The following is a 15,664-nucleotide window of genomic DNA, read 5'->3' on the forward strand; positions in this document are numbered from 1 at the left end:
TGGTAGACCAGTGTGGTTATTGAGCTTCATAAAGGCAGTATTTTGTCGTTAGGCGAGAAGCGGAGGAGACAGTAATGAAAGGTTTTTAACCTGCGTGTTCAGGGGATCGCAGGACCACTGGTCAGGGCTGCAAGGTGCTACATGCAGCAGATTTTCAGCTGCACGGCCACAGGGATCGATAGGGATACATCTTTGTCTGATTACTGTGATGTACCGGCACTTTGTGTGAGTAGCCTGGGTGTGTGTGTGTTTGGATGTTACAGTAATAGCTGATCATTGGATCAGCATTATTTAGACTTAAAGGAATAAATAGGGTTGACCTCAGAGATGATATAGTTGCTCCCACAGAGACATCCTAAGACTGTTTACTTCAGCCACTGGCCTAAGCAAGTAAGTCACAGATGTGACCCCAAAACAAGTGCCTTTCAACTTTGTATAGCATGGCATACTATAAGCTGATGGGCATTCATGAGAAATTTGCTTCTTCAGACGTATTAAAGCCAAATCCTGCTCTAGCCATTTTGGTACACTAGGGAAGATCAACTGGCAGCTTTGGGGCTGAAAAACACCCCCAAAAACCTCAAACTCCAATGTAAAAGTGCCAAAGCCAGAGTTCATTACTGAGCAGATGCCAGAAATGAACAAATTCACAGCCAACCAGCATTTTTGGTCTCTATAGCTGTTTGATCTCCACTAACACTCAAATATAACCATTGTTACTGGGTGGTCGCAATGAGCCACACAATTCATCTAAGTTGACTTGAGTCACTGATTAGTCATGATGGCTTGCTTCATACTTAATTTTGCTAACAGACCATCCAAGAAGTCTATGCTCAGGTCTTTTCTAGTGTCCAGACCACCATAGTGTCTGGAGATCCACCGTGCTGAACACTTCACCCTCATATCTACATAGATTCAATTCAAATTAATTCATTATTATTTATGTGAGCACTTAGAAAAAAGGAGAAAGGATTGGCTATAAGGTAATGTCAATGTGAAAGGTTTAAAAAGTGACGTAGTGTGGATGAGATTCAGTACAAAATCCTGCTGATAATATGTCTTTACTTGACTGATGTGTTGAATTCGGTTCAGAATGACATTCACGTCTGATGGAGTCTATTTACTACAATGAGCTAATTACAAAACTAAATTCTGCAGGAAAGCAAGTAGATAATGACTCAGTGTAAGAATGCATAGTATGATGTCAACAGCAGCATTCATTATAACTAAAAACATAATTTAATAGGAAATAGCATAAATAGTTTAGTTGCTATGTTAGAAACAGCGGGAAAATCTACAACAATAAATCCAAATTTTCTTCCTTCTTGAATCTTATATGAGCTCAGTTTTAGGTCTCTCTCAATAAATACACATTCCCAACAAGCCATAGAAACACAACTATTCTGCATGCCAAGTATGTTTTTAGAGACTTCCCCCACCCCCTAATCATGCATAACTGTCACATGTGACTTATTACACATCTGTCTGTGGCTGCACGGTGCACCAGATGCTGCAGTTAATGCCACACCTAACCTTCCGCCATTAAGTCGGTATAATAAAACCCAAGTGGAATTTTCCACTGCCAGCCTGCCTTCCTCTGTCACCGCTGTCCAGTACTGGGAGAAGCCTGTAGGGGATAGCCCAGACAGGATATTAATGGGTCCCTCCAAAAGTCAGAAGGCCTGACAGAGCCCTGTTTCATTGTCACCTTGCCTTGGAGGACGAGGAAAACTTGCAAAGCTTATTAGGTGAATAGAGCTGTTTCTCACTCTAACTTACTCGATCTCTGCCTCGCCGCTTCATTAGACTGTCTTACATCAGAGACCCGCTCCTGTCCCTGTTTCCTCACCACATCGCCACACTCACTTCCACACGCACTCACACACACAGGGTGACATCTCCCACCTAATCAAGTAGTGGATTATCTTGTCCTGATAAATTGGAGCTTGTAACACTTGAAAGGTCCTCTTGGAAGAGTGCCTCCTCCCCCTGACAGCTAGATCGAGCCCCCAGGGAGCAAGGAGAGAGAACATTGCCTGGTAATGATTTGTGGTAAATCGGACAAATGTTTTTGGAGAGACCTCTTTCAAGCAAGGAGCTTGATGAATTTAAAGAATGTGAAGAAACTCTGGAAACCTCAAGAGAAATTTCTGATGTGAAAATTATATGTTATGTGTGCATAATTTTTTTTTTTTTGAATGAAGTTGATAAAAGTGATTCAACTGCCCACAAGATTTTAATGAATCTTTTAAAGAAAATGAAAAATAAAGTCAGACAAATATGAAGGCCAAAGGAAACTGAAAAGAAAGTCACTTTTTAGGAGATATTTCTTTTATCATATAATTTTGTTATCTTTACATAAACTCTTATATGTTAAAAACAGAACAAGATCATTTTCCCCACATATCACTACAGACTGAAGAATAATTTTTCATGGCCCAGCTTATCATTAGCTTATCCAGGCATGGCTGCCATATATAAGCAGGGGTTAAAGTGGCATTTGCCAGGGAGAATCCTAAGATCTGCTATAGCCATGTGGTGGTGCAGCACAGGGAAAAGAATCACATAAAAATGCAAATTTGCATAGTGAACTCCAAGTAGATTTGTTTTCTTTGCATACAGGATGTGATCAGCTGACCTTGGATGCTGCTGCTCTAAAGTCTCCTGCTTCTTGTAGATTTAATTGAATTAAATGACATATATAAGCAGCCCAATCAGATCAAACTTAAATGTCTGCTGCTTTCAATATAACATAACATTGACCATGAACACCACAGCCTGCTCTGCACCACTCCAACCCAGCATTGTAAACCTTACACAGTACTGCAAACGAATTAATTTAGCCTCCATCAAGGAGTACTCAAGGACCCTTCAATTTATCTTTCAAGTTTTTTCAGAATGTAAAAAAATATAACTTCTGCAAAACATCATAGACGCTGTCTGACTTATCAAATGTCACTGTGCTGTTTTTATCTTTGAAAATAATCTCTTCTTCCTCTCCTGTCCTCTCTTACTGACGTCTTTCTCCATCTCTTAGACTGAACTGATCACACATTGTTATTTTGTTTTCTCCCTGGGAAATACAGTGTTTGCAGACACACTGTGGTCCAGACTGCACAGAAACATTTGGTGTTTAGAAGTATTTGTTGAGTTGTTTGAAAAATTTATAGTTACCTGCCAATTTAAATGTTTCTCAGATATGCTTGCTGATCTAGTGTTAGCCAAAGCCCTCAGCTAAAGGACAAAGTTCCACAAGTACAACTTTATTGACATGAAATCATGAAATCACAGTGACAAAAAAAACAAAAACAAAAGAAAAGCATGGGTTGTCATACTTAGTACTATGCAAGTATCTCCATGACATCAACTGGAAACAATGCCAGACAGCAGCACTCAAAAAATGAACTCTCTTTACAGTACTATGTATTAAGCTAGGTTAGCTAGCTTAATGAAATTTTGTTACCAATTAATCAAAGGTGCTGTTCTGGATAATTCTGGTCCACATTAACCAACCCAGTATCACAACATACTGTGTACAGATGTGTATAGACACGCCAGTCCACCGTGTTCATGTCACTTGTCCATTTGGCTATTCAAAATTTGAAATGTACACCCATGCAGAAGTTGCATTACCGGCAGAAGGAGATAATATATTTAAAGCCAAGAAGCTGAAGTGCAGAAAATGTATGAAATACATTGCAGGGTCCTTAATTGCTGGAAACGATTAAGCTAGGCAGGCTAGGCATATATATATATATATATATATATATATATATATATATATATATATATATATATATATATATATATATATATATATATATATATATATACTAGGGGTGCAACGATACACAAAATTCACGGTTCGGTTCGATACTTTGGTGTCACGGTTCGATATTTTTTCGATACAAAAAAAAATGTTCATACCTTTTTAATTTGTCATTTATTAAAATTATAAATATATATTTTAACTCAAAAGTACAGTTTTTAAATTTAACCCTAACCCTTGTGCGTGTTTTTTATTTTGACAGCGAATGCGCACCTGCGGACCACTTATGTGCAGCCCTGGTTATTTAGCTCATCATATCGCAGCCACAGAAATTCTTTTGTCCATGAAACCATAAAGCTGCACTTTCTTTTTGCCTTATAGTCTGATTTGTCATAACTTTTCCGTTTTGTGGTAAGCTTTTCTTTGGCTGTCACTTCTTCACCCTGACCCGTCTTATTTGGCTCAGCAGAACAAAAATATATATCTGTCTGTGAAGGTTCTCAGTCATCCAGGTCATCGTAGTCAAATATATATCCTGCTGCTTTTACACACGCACTCACATAACGCTCAGCGATTCTCTGCATCCTCTTACATGTTTAAGCTTGCTGCGGGAGATTTCACTTGTCATGTTTGCATAGTAAGCTAACGATTGATAAGACGATGTCAGAGGAATTGGTGCACAAATTATCATCACTCACCAATCAGTGCTGTCGCTCTCTATACACAGTTCGCGCTATTGCAAAGTGAAAGCAAAAAACAAGCGCAAATTCAAACGCGATTTCAATATGCCACATATTGACAGTGGCTCACCGATGCCAATGACATAATTACCCAGCTACATTTCCGAAAGAATGCAAAAGCATTGACATATATTTTTCCTTCCTACAATAGCCCGAAGGGCAGGGCAGAGATAGATTTTGGTAGCCCGACTGGAAAAATCGCTATCCCCAGGACGTCGGGCTAGCGATATTGCGAGCCCTGTATCTGATTGAGGAATCACTCATCTTTGGAAAAGAGAGTTTATTACAGAGAAATGGCTCTTTCCAAAATAAAAGCTATACTATACGCTTCTTCTGGGCTATATTCTCAGCAGCATATTAAACATATCAGGTCCCCATAAGGAGAATCATGTGCTAACGGCTGTCTAAATGACTCGGGTAAAGTTTGTAGCATGCTTGTCGTTTTTGTCTGCTTCCACTTGTCTTTGCACTAGGATGATGTCGGCGTAAATGTGCAGTCATATTCGTTGTGTTCCCACTAGTGCTTTCAGGTTAATCTCGTTGAAATGACCTTAACGCCACAACACGGCAAATCTCCATTAACGAGCTACCCCTGATCGCCCCGTGCATGGGGCTAGACGGCCAACACGTTAACGATCTAACTGCGCTAACACACTAGTTCCCACCCATGTAATTGAGCATTGCATGGCACATCCAACATACTGTTTTACTTTTGTCCATGACTCGCTTACCTTCAGGGTCATACGTCACATGAAAACCAAAATAGTTCCAAACGCCACATCTGAATGAGGGTGGGGGAGGTTCAATTTGCCATGTTGCAAGGAGAGCTTAACTTCTGTCTCGCTAGCTTGCCCTGCGCTCTTCCTTCTGACTATGCTGTCTGTGTTGAGCGCTCAGTGGATCTGCGCTCGACAGTGCAGCCTAGGCGGAGTAGTCGAACGCAGATTCACTGAGCGCTCAACACAGACAGCATCGTCAGAAGGAAAGTTGATAAAATAAATTACAAATTTTGTATTGTTCGATACATATGCATACCGAACCGAAAGCACTGTATCGAACGGTTCAATATCGATACGAATATCGTTGCACCCCTAATATATACATATATATACATGTAATGTCTGTTTAAATGCTTTCCTTTGATTATTTTCGTGTTGGCTTGAATTAAAATATTTCCCTCTGCTGTTACTGCACCTTACTGCAACTTCTGCAAGCGGGACATTTCACGTTTTGTAGAGGCATAGCGTGATGGACACGGTGGACCAGCGTGCCTGTTATACACTTTGCATGATATCGGGTTGCTTTAACCCCTGATAAGCATGCTTCAGGGACTTAAATCCTTATTTGAGGAAAATAGTCTAGAATCCTTGCTATAGTTTTTGTTTTTGCCCATAATGTCATTAAAGGGATGTGTTTTTTTAATGTTTAAATATTTGTGTGGGAACAATGGCCATAGTAAGGGTTCAGTGAGAAAAATAGTAGTTACTTGATGCACCTAATTATTTACACAAGCTTCACAATTTGGTTTGCCAAGTGATCAAATTTTAGTGGCCACCTCTTTGTTCCACCTGGCAATAGGTTGTTGGCAGACTCTTAAATGATAAATGTGCAACACAAATCAGTGTGTCTTTGACTGCTTCTAATTGTATGCCCACTACTGAGACAACCTCACTCTTTTCCTGCTTGCCTTTCATGAATAGCTCATGTCTTCAAAAATCGCCAAATATCTTGGTGTTGCATGACATTTACAATTCAACTATTATATAAAGTTTTCTGAATAATCAACTCTGACAATGGCCTGATTTGTTCTTGTTAGTTGTTGTTGTGAGCAACATTTTTATTGCTTTCTCTTCTGCTCTTTGTTTCCTCTGTTCCCCTTATGTAGGAAAACCCTTACATGTGTAACAATGAATGTGACGCCACCACTGAAGAGCTCGCCCACCCCCCAGGGCTGATGTTCGACACTGAGGGCCGCAACCCCACAACCTTCTGGCAGTCCACCTCCTGGAAGAAGTACCCAAAACCCCTACTGGTCAACATCACTCTATCTTGGAACAAAACCATTGAGCTGACTGAAGACATTGTCCTCACCTTTGAGTCAGGCCGACCCGAACAGATGGTCCTAGAAAAATCACTAGATTATGGACGAACCTGGCAGCCCTACCAGTTCTACGCCACTGATTGCTTGGACGCCTTCACCATGGAGCCCAAGACGGTACAAGACCTAACTCAGCATACCCTGCTGGACATTATCTGCACCGAGGACTACTCACGAGGGTACGTGTGGAAGAACGACAAAACTGTACGCTTTGAGATCAAGGACCGATTTGCACTGTTTGCTGGACCCCGGCTCCACAACATGGCCTCACTTTACGGCCAGCTAGACACGACCAAGAAGCTGAGGGACTTCTTTACCATTACTGATCTGAGAATCCGCCTGCTCCGGCCTGCCACAGGAGCAACGATGGTGGACGAGAACAACCTGTCCAGATACTTCTATGCCATTTCTGACATCAAAGTTCAGGGCAGGTAAGACATAAAATAATCTGTACAAATACTGTTTGATGGATTCAAGGCTGGATTACCAAAAACGAAAAGGGGGTTCCAACCCATGAGCCTCAGACTGCAAGGGACTTTAAAAAAGCTAGGTCCAGTGTTTGTCTTAACTTTGATAAGTGAGTCAGTTCAAATTTTCATATAAATTGGCAGTGAATCAGTTATCGGCCAGCAGGGGCGTAACAAAAAAGGTGCCCATATAGGTTAATCTAACAATGAGTTGACTCATTCATTGTAAGGATCCTTTTAGAATCGACTGTTTCATTTTTTTTCTATATTTTCTATATTCATTATTACAACTACAGTGCAGCTGCCAAGAAGTGAAGAAAATGTGTTGACTGTTGTCCATTCTTTCCAATTAGGCAGTGGATCTATAATGTTGTGCAGAGTTCACCAGTTGTCAGCATGTCTTAATTAACCAAGCAGCTTACAGTTTGCTGAAGCACTCTACTTTAGACAAGAATTCACTCAGCTGTCTTTTAGCCCACGGAGCACATCAGATGTAACATTTCAGCCATCAGGTCACTGTACGCTGTAATTAGTGTTTGATTTACAAAGTCTCTGGAGGGTCATATAACATCAAAACAAGACTCCGCTGTAGTGTTAGCGCAAAGGTTAACGAAAGCTTCCCCCGCTTCGTGACGCTATACTACAAGAGTCAGTGAGGCGTCGACTTAAGTGGATCTGTTTTACACCGTGTAGTTTTTCAATTTAACAGACGTGAATGCGGTAGTGTGGGTGGAGGAATGAAGATTTAATTACTCATGTTTTGCTCTTCACATGTGAGAGACTCAGCTGTACAGAAGCACAGTGTGCAGAACGTCACAACAATTAGAGGAAATATGTGGAAGTGTTGAAGTCGGGCTGGCACACAGCAGTGCGTGTGTTGCAGCTTTTCTCAGCCTCAAGACAGACTTGGAAAGAGGACTAGAAATATAAACATCAGCAGTGTCCTGTTCAGTCTCATCAAATAATTGTTTGAGCCAGTGTAGTTGTTGGGGAAAAGTAAATCAAAAGTTCTGAATATGAGCATCAACACTTGATAGGAATTTAGAAATGGCGTCATTCTCATCATACTCGTGGCATTGCATGTTTGTGTGGCTCTGATAGTATTCACGTTATATTGCCAAATGCCTTATGATTCTCTAATTTGTTGATTTGCTTAATATGCTATTGAAATTGCCTACAAATATACTATGGATCGCTCTAATGCACAGTAAATGGGCAGGTACCCTTCAGCACAAAGGCTATGATAATGAATGCTTCTCTCAGAAATTGAATTTTTGACTTTTCTCGTGATTGAGAAGGTCATTCAGCAAAAATAACTGGAGGGAATTTACTAACACAAAAGAGTTGGACGTGGCATCCATTTAACACACGGTGAAATGAAGAGGGCTGTCATAAGAGCAGATTATTTATTCTATCTGACTAATCATGACCGAACTCATACATCGCTATGGGGCTGTATATTTGAGCAATGGCATTGCGGCACCGTTGGGCCGTGGTCGTTTACCAGCCTGCTGCTTTTAGAGTGACGCTCGACTAAGAAATATTCCCCACTGTTTACCAAAGGTAACACACAGTTCAGCCATAATGAGATACACTCTACACAGAGAGGCTTCACTCTGCTCGCCCCCCCCCCCATGGCGAATCACTGCTCAGCTCCTTTCTCCATGCGCCGTATACTAGACATAAGCTCCTTAACCCCCAGAATACAGTTCTGTGAGACGCGCCAGGAAAGTTTTCGCTGGGGCAGTGAGGTTGAATCTGGCATATTTTACTGTGCTGGACTCATCTACCATCCGCCTGGATCAGAAGCAGGAGTGGGTGTGGAGGAAAATACAGTAGGAGAGTTTGCAGATTTTCTGCCCTTGCCACAACAGTGCGAGAAACAAAGGAAGGAACCTAAGCTCTTTGCCAAAGTAGGTCAACCTAAAAATGAGAGAAGAAGCGCAGTTTTGCAGAAGCAGTCCTCTTTGCATCTTTAACATATAGCTAAAGTTGTTACAGGGAAGCCAGGAGTGTCATGCATGACCATTCTATTATAGCTGATTACAAGAAAGAAACAGACCAAAGGCACAAGGGACCGAAAAATCAATGCTGAGAATTTCAAATCAAACCAAGCATGAAGCTGCGAGATGGATGTGAACAATGCATTTTGGCTGGTGACTTAAATGAATTTGACACCCTCACTGTTTCATTGTATCAGCTAAGCTAAATGGATGTATGCAGAGAGACACTGTGGTGGGTTAGGGGGAATTTTCTAATTATCTACTGTATGACTTTGGAGTAATTGCTCAAACACCCTGCCCCCCTCCTTTTTTTACAAGCTTTACAGTAACTACAGCCGTAGCCAGAGAGACAGTTTCACCAACTGTCTCCCTCTCTTCACTCGATCTCCCCTTCCTTTTCCTTCCTCCTGCTTCTGATCAATATAGTGTAATTAAAGCTGGAGAAGATTCAGGCTACTAAAAGATCTCTTTCTGGCTATCGGTTTTTCTGTTTCAGGCCTGTATACATCAAACAGTTTTATATATATTTGTGTGTGTTTGTGTGTGTGTGCCAATCACATACCCACAAAAGCACTTCCCACTATCAAATCAAGAAAAATACAGCTAATAGGAAGAACTGTAGGTGGGATTTCTGGCACTTCTCTTTTTAATCACCGTCACGGTTTTTAATTGCCAAAATCTACCAGGACAATCCTTTTAGGCCAGAGATTTAAATAACCTCCCAATCTGGCAACAGATTGTTACAAACCTTTTTCCCACTGTCAGTGCATAAAATATCATTTAAGAACCATCATGAACTACTTTTCCAGCCTGTTTCCAACCTGCTTGTGTTAAGCAAATGATTTGATAAGTGAAGAGAAAGTTTGTTTTAACAATTTATCCCTCTGCCTGGAAGTTGTGATTCAATTTCCAGAGCATACAGGGCTCTAGAGTGCGACCAATTTGGTCGCAAATGCGACCAAATTTTTCAGTGGTGTGACTAAAAATAAATATTTGGTCGCACAGGTGCGACCAACTGTTCCGGTAACAAAAAAAAAATCTCTGTAACTCTCCGTGTGGTCAACAACAGACACACATAATGCCCCTATCGTGGACTAAACCAATCAGAGATAGTCAGGGGCGGGACCTCTCTGATTGGCCGTGGTCCAGTTGAAAGTGCAGGTGGAAGAGAGAGGTGAGTAGCTTGAATAAAGCGATATCAATTCATTAACGGATTCCACACAAAGACCTAAACACGGAGCGGACCCAACACATCAGAATCAGCTTCGTCTTTCTCGGCTTTCTCACCCGACGGCCTGAACACGGACACGCTGTCGGAGCTTAGCGATTCTTCGGGTCCGCGCTGTGTTTACGTCTTTTTGCGCTGATTCTGAGCTGCAGGTTTTGCCTCTCTCCAACCAAAATTCACCGAGCCTGCAGCAAAAGAAGCCGCAAACTGCGCTTCACATTTGATCAATGTCGTCATGAATTCCCTCTGACTTTTGCTGTTTTGCTTCCACCACGATAAAAATCACACTTCCTGCACAGCTCTCTCTCTCTCTGTACTTCAGGAACAGTTTCCCGTCTCAAATCTGTTTTCTGCATTATTCATTCGCTTATTACCCACCAGTCTAGCGTTGTTTACAGCGCTTTTTCTTTTTTCACTTAAATGACCTCGGACAAGAAAGCCTAATTTCTGCTGTTCAATACTGAAGAAATTTAAATTTCTTAAAATTATGCAAAATTGCAGAATATTTTTAAGGTTATCTGCTATAAAAAGCCAGACCAGGAAAATCTCCTTCATGTTTTCCTGTGTTTTATTCTCAGTTACTTTCACACAAAGGCATCTGCTGTGATTTTCACAATTCTGATGAAGTCTCATGTGTATCAGTACTGATAAATGATCAGAATTATAATATTTCTGACTGTCTGAGGCTAAATTGAATCAAATCAGGACTTTGAGAACCGGAATTGAATGGATTATAGAAATCAGTGATGATACTCAGCCCTAGTGAGCAGCCTAGGCCTGAGAGAAGTGGATGTAGCTGTGGGTAATAAGAAAAGATGAAAAGAACGATTGATAACTTTTTTGTTAAGTTAAGGCCTGATCTGTCTGAAATTCATAGCCAGTGCTCTGACACGGTGCCATCAATATTTGAATGCTGAAAAAGCACAGTGTATCCAGAAAACACATTATATGCTGCAGTAAATGCACTGCCCAAGTGTCCCCTCTCCCCACGGCCTTTCAGCAGCAGACAGCAGCAAACAGGTCGTCAGAGGAGGCCAAGATGATGATTACGTTTTTAACATTTTCTACAATATTGACAAAGCACTTTAAGCACAAGTTTGTTAGTTAATAATTTAGAAATTAATATTGTCTGTATGGACTTCCCCCCCCAAAGAAAGTGCACATGTAAAACTGCGGTGTTAAGCGATGCGGTTGAAAAATTTGAGTGCGCCTAACTTTTGTGCCGGTACGCCTAAATTTTTAAAGTTAGGCGTACCGGTGCGCCCATGTCAAAAAGTTAGTCTAGAGCCCTGGCATATATGTGCAGAAATGGAAATATCATGGATCATTGGATTTTTTACATTTTTAATATATTTGTTTTTACTTTTTAAACCATTTAACATATGACCCTAAACTATGAATTACCTAAAAATCATTTTCATTGTACACTTATTGATGAATATGTTCAGTTAAAATAAGGACAAAAGGATTTTTTAACAGTAGAACCTTGAATTTTTAAACATATTAGTTTAGTTTTCTTTACAAATCATTCATTATTCAGAATTAATTAAGGAAAAAAAAAACGCGGGGTCAATATTATTAGCTTACTGAAAATCTGATATTTTTCAGTGACCCATAGCACAAACCACTCCTGTGCAATGACCTGCTTTAACTTGTTCAAAGCTTGTAAAATCGCACCAAAAGTGAGGTTTATCTTCTAATTTACACACTATAAATAAATTGGCTTAGGCTTTGAGTTGTCACTTAAGAAGGGATCAAGCTAAAAACTAAAGAAATCAGTTTTGATGCTCATAAAGCAGGACATGGATATATAAATTTATTACAGCTTTTCAGATGTCACAGTGTCATCAACAGGACTGAAGTATTATCAAGAATTATAAAGAGAGCACCACCGTCCAGAACAAATCTGACAGTGGTAGAAAGCAAAAGACTTTAAAAATAAATTAGTGAGAGGTGTGTCTAATGACCACTGAACAACTGCCAAGACACGAATGAATGGCTTATCCAAGTCTAGAACTGTAGTCTCAAAGATGACAGGCCCAGAAGTCTGCACAGGAATGGACTGCCGGGCTGTGGAACAAGAAAAACTCCTCTTCTGCAGAAGACATGACTTCAGGCCACAGTGAGGTATGGTGAGGGAAGTGCATCCTTAGAATAGATGAGACTAAACTAAAACTCTATAGCCACAGAGATGCTGTTTGGAGAGACACAGGAGAGGCATACAACCCAGAAAACACCGCCTCGTAAAACATGGTGGTGGGAGTATTATGCTTCATGACGTCTGGAACTGGGAATCTCGTCAAGATGGAAGGAATCACCAAAGGAAGAAGGATATGGGAAGATATTAAAAGTAAACCTCAAGCAGTCAGCAACAACACTGGATCCAGGTCATCCTGAGTCTCCCAACACTACAGCGAACCAAAACACACATCATTCCTGGTGAAGAACTACCTCCAAAAGACCAAACATGACTGACCTGCACGGAGCCCTCACTTAAATCACAATGAAATTCTGTGAAGTGAACTGAGGACCAGGATTTCACGCCAGAAGATCATCAACTCTGAAAGACCTTGAGAGATTCACCTGGGAAGAATTGGGTGGGATTGCTCAGGGGACGGACCAATAGTTTGGACAACCAACATTTGGTTTCGGTGTCCAAAATTAAACATCCATCCATCCATTCTCTTCCACTTATCCTTGTCAGAGTTGCGAGGGGGCTATAGCCTATCCCAGCTGTCTTAGGGCGATTAGGCAGAGTACACCCTGGACAGGTCGCCAGTCTGCCGCAGGGCTAATACATAGAGACAGGCAACCATTCACACTCACATTCACACCTATGGGCAATTTAGAGTAACCAATTACCCTATCCCCACTAACTGCATGTCTTTGGACTGTGGGAGGAAGCCGGAGTAGATCCTTCTCTCTCTTCTCTCTCCAAAATTAAGCAGCATTTGGGAAATAGTTAGATTTTACTGCAGTGAGTCATTCAATTTGAATAAATCAGTACAACGAGCAAACTGATAGCCGTGCGGTACTGTTGATGAACAAACCACATGACCACATCAAATACATGCTGCAGTTTGAAATTCACCTGCCATCTTACACTGTCACCATGTAATAAAGGTAACAAGTAAACAATCAGTGAATAAGTAAGTGAGTATACTAATTTACATAGTGCTATTCAAAACAAATACTGCATAAACTAAGTCTACTGAAGATATTTTTGATAAAGATTATTTCTTGTGATGCAATGATCCAACTTTTAGCTTCAACACAATATTGATATTATTGTTTTGGGTGTCTGCCGACATTAATTACAGATCCAAACTTTGTAAAATAACAGCACAGTCTCATTTCAGCTCTGTGTATGAGTCATTAGGCTAATGTATACTGTGTCCTTTACACTTGTGCTATTTTCTCATTTCATTTACCTGGGTTAAAAAAATAGGTTGTTCATTCTTAAGTTTACATTAATAAGCAAAGAATACACTCCACTCCAAATAAAGAAAATTTGGATTATAATCATTTCTGATCTTATATTAAATCATATCTGAAAATTGATTTTTTTTTTAACAAAACTGGCATGAAATTGATCTGTAGCAATCGTATTACTGTGCCCATTCTCACTGCCCACAGAATATAATCACGTCATCATGCCTTCACAATTTAGTCTTCATTCCCACCCACCCAAAGGAATATGTGTGTGTTTTTGGCATTGTTTGTGTTTGATGAATTGCTTTGAAACCACTGTAAATCTGCATTGCTGCACGTTTTGCAATAATTGTACATCACTTAGAGTGAGTTGTCGCTGCTATAGCGGTGTCATTACTGTATTATCTTTTTGGCTCAAATCCACAATACTACAAAAAAATGGCAATGAAAGGAAAGCTTTTCATCTGTGGAATGCAGAAACACACCATCTGTAAGGGATTAAACACTTCATCTCTCCTACAGACCATAGGTCGCACTATTGCTGCATTATAATTGCAGTATAGTTCAGTCCGTGTGTGCTATGGATACAGCTGTTCCAACTACAGATCAGCAATTTGGTGAGTGATGGCTCCATCGAAACTCCCCTGAGGCAGGAATAAACAAGAAGTCGATCTGCTTTTTTTTTTTTCGCTCTCTCTCTCGCTCCTTCTCCCTCCACAGTGCTTGGCTTGCTCTTAGGCCTGCCTGTAGTCGACAGATAATCTATTTGTGCTAATTTCATGTTTCTTACTGCCCACTTCCCCCTTAAATAAGTCATTTCACTTGTCTACCCTCTTTAGTCTCTCTCTGTCTCTTTTCCTCACTCTCTGCCGCCATGAGCATCTATTTACATCTAGCTGTGCTCTGCATTTCATCCATTTTTTTTTTTTACCAGCATTCTACATTAGTCACTGTGTGGGAGAATGCCATGTTTGTAGGACAGGCCAAGAGACTGGACCAGATAACTTTGCACCATCTGTTAAAAAATCACACCACATGTTAGTTTGATGGCTGCAATCAAATGACCCAACGGCCTTTTGTTGGTTGAGAACGATGTGTTAAGTGAGCCATTTCAAGAGGTAATGAGGCTGTAAGACAAAATATCTAGTGTACGAGTATGTCTCTGTCCATGACGGTGGAGGGAGACTCATCAAAGAGAGACAAGGGAAGTATGATGTGGCTGTCACTCAAAGGCCAGAGCTGAGAAAATAGTGTAATCATAGACCCAATTCAGTTACATTTACAAGATACTGTGGTGTCTAAATTTAAATTATTTCCACATATAGGCCCATCTCATTCATTCCAAGCTATTGATTATTTTTATTTTCAACTAATCTGCAGCATATTAATGCAGACTCTTGCAGCAGCTTGGGATGCGGCTCAGTTTAACTGTTTCATATACAGTGTTGTACTCACAAGATACATTTGAGGTGTTTCGATTTAATCTGAAATAAAAAAGAAGCAGAATAAAGGAAACAAAGAAGAAGAGTTTTTGGAAGAAGCCTCATTTTTATTGTTAAATACACAAAAGTAAATAAATAGCACACAAAAAACACATTCAGAAAAAATTGACACATCTCAGGTTCATCAATTTATTGCAACCATGTTAACAACAAACATGTCCTATTGACCTTCATCAAGGCATGAGAGAAAAATATTTTTTTATCAGAAAAAAAAATCTTTAATAGTTGGGGGCATTTTGAAAGAAAGATTTAACAAAGTAAGCATTAAAGATGAGGCATTAGTGGTTTTATTAGTCCTACAAATAACTTAGATATTTTCATTGTTCATTGTAAAGGTAAAATATATTTTAAAATACACTAATAAACAATGGGTAGAACGATACAAGAGAGCACAACGCATTGTAATAATTTAATTATTGTAGAAG

At 40.1% G+C, this 15,664-nt stretch overlaps 1 protein-coding gene across 3 annotated transcripts in view; it reads left to right on the forward strand.

The window, feature by feature from the left end:
- ntng1a (netrin g1a) overlaps window positions 1-15,664 on the forward strand; it is a 132,236-nt gene that overhangs the window by 59,746 nt on the left and 56,826 nt on the right. For all 3 annotated transcript variants that reach the window (XM_080865753.1, XM_080865752.1, XM_080865751.1), the window contains exon 3: window positions 6,395-7,038. In XM_080865753.1, the coding sequence (XP_080721879.1) occupies window positions 6,395-7,038 (644 nt within the window). The remainder of the gene's footprint in view (window positions 1-6,394; window positions 7,039-15,664) is intronic.

Source organism: Rhamphochromis sp. 'chilingali', assembly GCF_963969265.1.
Source record: "Rhamphochromis sp. 'chilingali' genome assembly, chromosome: 18".
NCBI lineage: Eukaryota > Metazoa > Chordata > Actinopteri > Cichliformes > Cichlidae > Rhamphochromis > Rhamphochromis sp. 'chilingali'.